At 30.7% G+C, this 2,302-nt stretch overlaps 1 protein-coding gene across 1 annotated transcript in view; it reads left to right on the plus strand.

Moving 5' to 3' along the window:
• LOC108755294 (protocadherin Fat 4-like) overlaps positions 1 to 2,302 on the plus strand; it is a 13,876-nt gene that overhangs the window by 2,907 nt on the left and 8,667 nt on the right. The window contains exon 2 of the mRNA XM_018498216.1: positions 624 to 734. Coding sequence (XP_018353718.1) covers positions 668 to 734 — 67 coding nt within the window. The 5' untranslated portion in view covers positions 624 to 667. The remainder of the gene's footprint in view (positions 1 to 623; positions 735 to 2,302) is intronic.

Consider the following 2,302-nt stretch of genomic DNA (forward strand, 5'->3'; position numbering starts at 1 on the left):
TATATATATACAAATATATAATAAAATAGAAGAAATTAGAATAGAAAATAATGTAAAAAATGTGAACATAGTTATAGCCTTATTACAATTTATGTAATATTTTTATACTTTCCCGTTATTATGTCACATATAATTTGCTGTTGCATTATTAAGAGAAAATTAGATAATATAAATATCAACAGATTGATCAATAAACTTATTAAAAACTATTTAATTACTAAATAAATTATTGTCATTTTTAATTGGGTTACAGAACTGTATTATTAATCAAATTTATATTTTATGTATTTCTATAATTAAAAATTGTTATAAAATTTTACGAAAGTCATACATATCTAAAACAAAATTTTCTCGCAAGATGAAATCCTCCTTGAGGAGGACGCAAAGCAATAAAATCTTCGTAATGATTCCGAGAAGCTGGGTATGTAAGACATTTCGAACGCAGGAAATGTTATTTCCGCAGATACGATAAATCGAAATATCTTCTGGGAAATTTCGTTCCCACGGCTCTTGAGAAAATTAAAGGAAACTCAGTTGTGCACAAAAGTGACGCGCTACATTGCTCAACATTCCTTATCCCTTATCCCTTTCCGCCATTGACTTTCTTTCTATTTTTCTTGCAGATGCATCTGTCGGCGGAATCGGTGGACGATGATCTTGAATTGCCATGGGACGAAACGTATTGAGGATCTTGTTGCTCCTCTGCTGCATGCTGCAACCGCATGTCGGACAATGTAAGTCTTCCTGTATCAAACCACTCTTCCTCTTCGTTATGATCCCATAAGACTCTTCTAAGAAAAAGTTTTGAAAAATCTTTTAAGGGGATTTTATTAAATTCATAAACTTTAATCTTTTTCATCAAATGCAATATAGTTTCCGAGATAAAAATATTTTATTATAAATAGATAAAATAGAATTTTGAACATATAAAATTAAAAAGTAATTATAGTTCAATAATTCGTTCTTCTTCTTTTCCTCTTTTATCCTTAAAGAATGTCAATACAGTAATTGGATAAATGAATAAATTAGCATAAAAAATCGAGACATGTTTACAACTTCTAAATTTTCTTTAAGTATGCTATCTAAAACAGATTTTAAGTTATGTCACCTATTTCATTTTTCCCTTTTTATTTAATTTTTATATTTGCTTTTTCACGCAAATTGCATAAAAAGCGATTTACATCTACATGAATCGACTTATAAGACTTATATTAATCTTCGCGGATATTTTCGCGCACCATCGAACTCGCTTTTGCTAGCGAGAGGTCCTCATCTATGCTAGAAAAGGAGTTTACGAAAGGCCAGCGCCGTAACGCTGCGCCGCCGACGATACGCTATTCGAATTCGCGACCGGAACTTCGCTCCAGGGAAGCGCGCATATCTACCCTCTCGCATACGCGTTAAACAGCCCATGCGTATTCGTCTACGCATCCGATTCGCGTCCTTCCAGCGTCCAAATTTCCGTCGATCAACTGGCAAGAACGAATAGATGACGCGATGTCTACTCAAGTCTTTGTTGAACAGATTACTCAAAGTATAATTTTTTAATAAAATTACCTTCATCCTAATTGCAACATATCTCATTACCGTAATAATGACATGAAAGTATCCAATTAAGCCCGTAATATAACGTTAACACGTAGCTACATACAAAACCGCTATTTTGAAAATCACTATGAAATCAATTTTGTTCTTTCTAATTTTATTTTATTTTTATTATTTGTTATTTGCTTATTATTGAAACAAAAAGAATAACGATAAGCTCTTTGAACTAAAATGTTAAATTGTAATAAGTATATTTTGCTAAAACGACTATTTTGCTTATCAAGTGATTATGCGTAATTATAGCATTCAATATGCATAAAGCGAACTTGAGAATGTCCGGCAGTGGCTATGGCAGTCAAACGAGGCGCAAAAGCGGCTATCGTGATTTATGCCAGCATTAGAACAGCTAAAGCACTGTTGTTAGCTAAACGGCCTCACCGCCCCTTCTATGCACTTTACGCATTATAATTTATCCACCTATTATATGTAAGAAAATAATAATATAGTATACACACTCATGATAATAATCTTTACTCCGTTAGATGTCATATATGTATAGCAAATCTTATATTCTGTACTTTATTATAACTTTTCTCTTTTACTTTATTAATTTTTTTCTAAAAATCAATATAATATATAAATATAATATTCTTTACCATCTAAAAATGTTATCAAAAAAGATATAAAAAAGAATTAGTTAACTAATTTACGTAAAATATTTTATATTTTGAACAAAATATATATATATATATATACA

The sequence above is a fragment of the Trachymyrmex septentrionalis genome, unplaced genomic scaffold, assembly GCF_001594115.1.
Source record: "Trachymyrmex septentrionalis isolate Tsep2-gDNA-1 unplaced genomic scaffold, Tsep1.0 scaffold87, whole genome shotgun sequence".
NCBI classification, from domain to species: Eukaryota; Metazoa; Arthropoda; class Insecta; order Hymenoptera; family Formicidae; genus Trachymyrmex; species Trachymyrmex septentrionalis.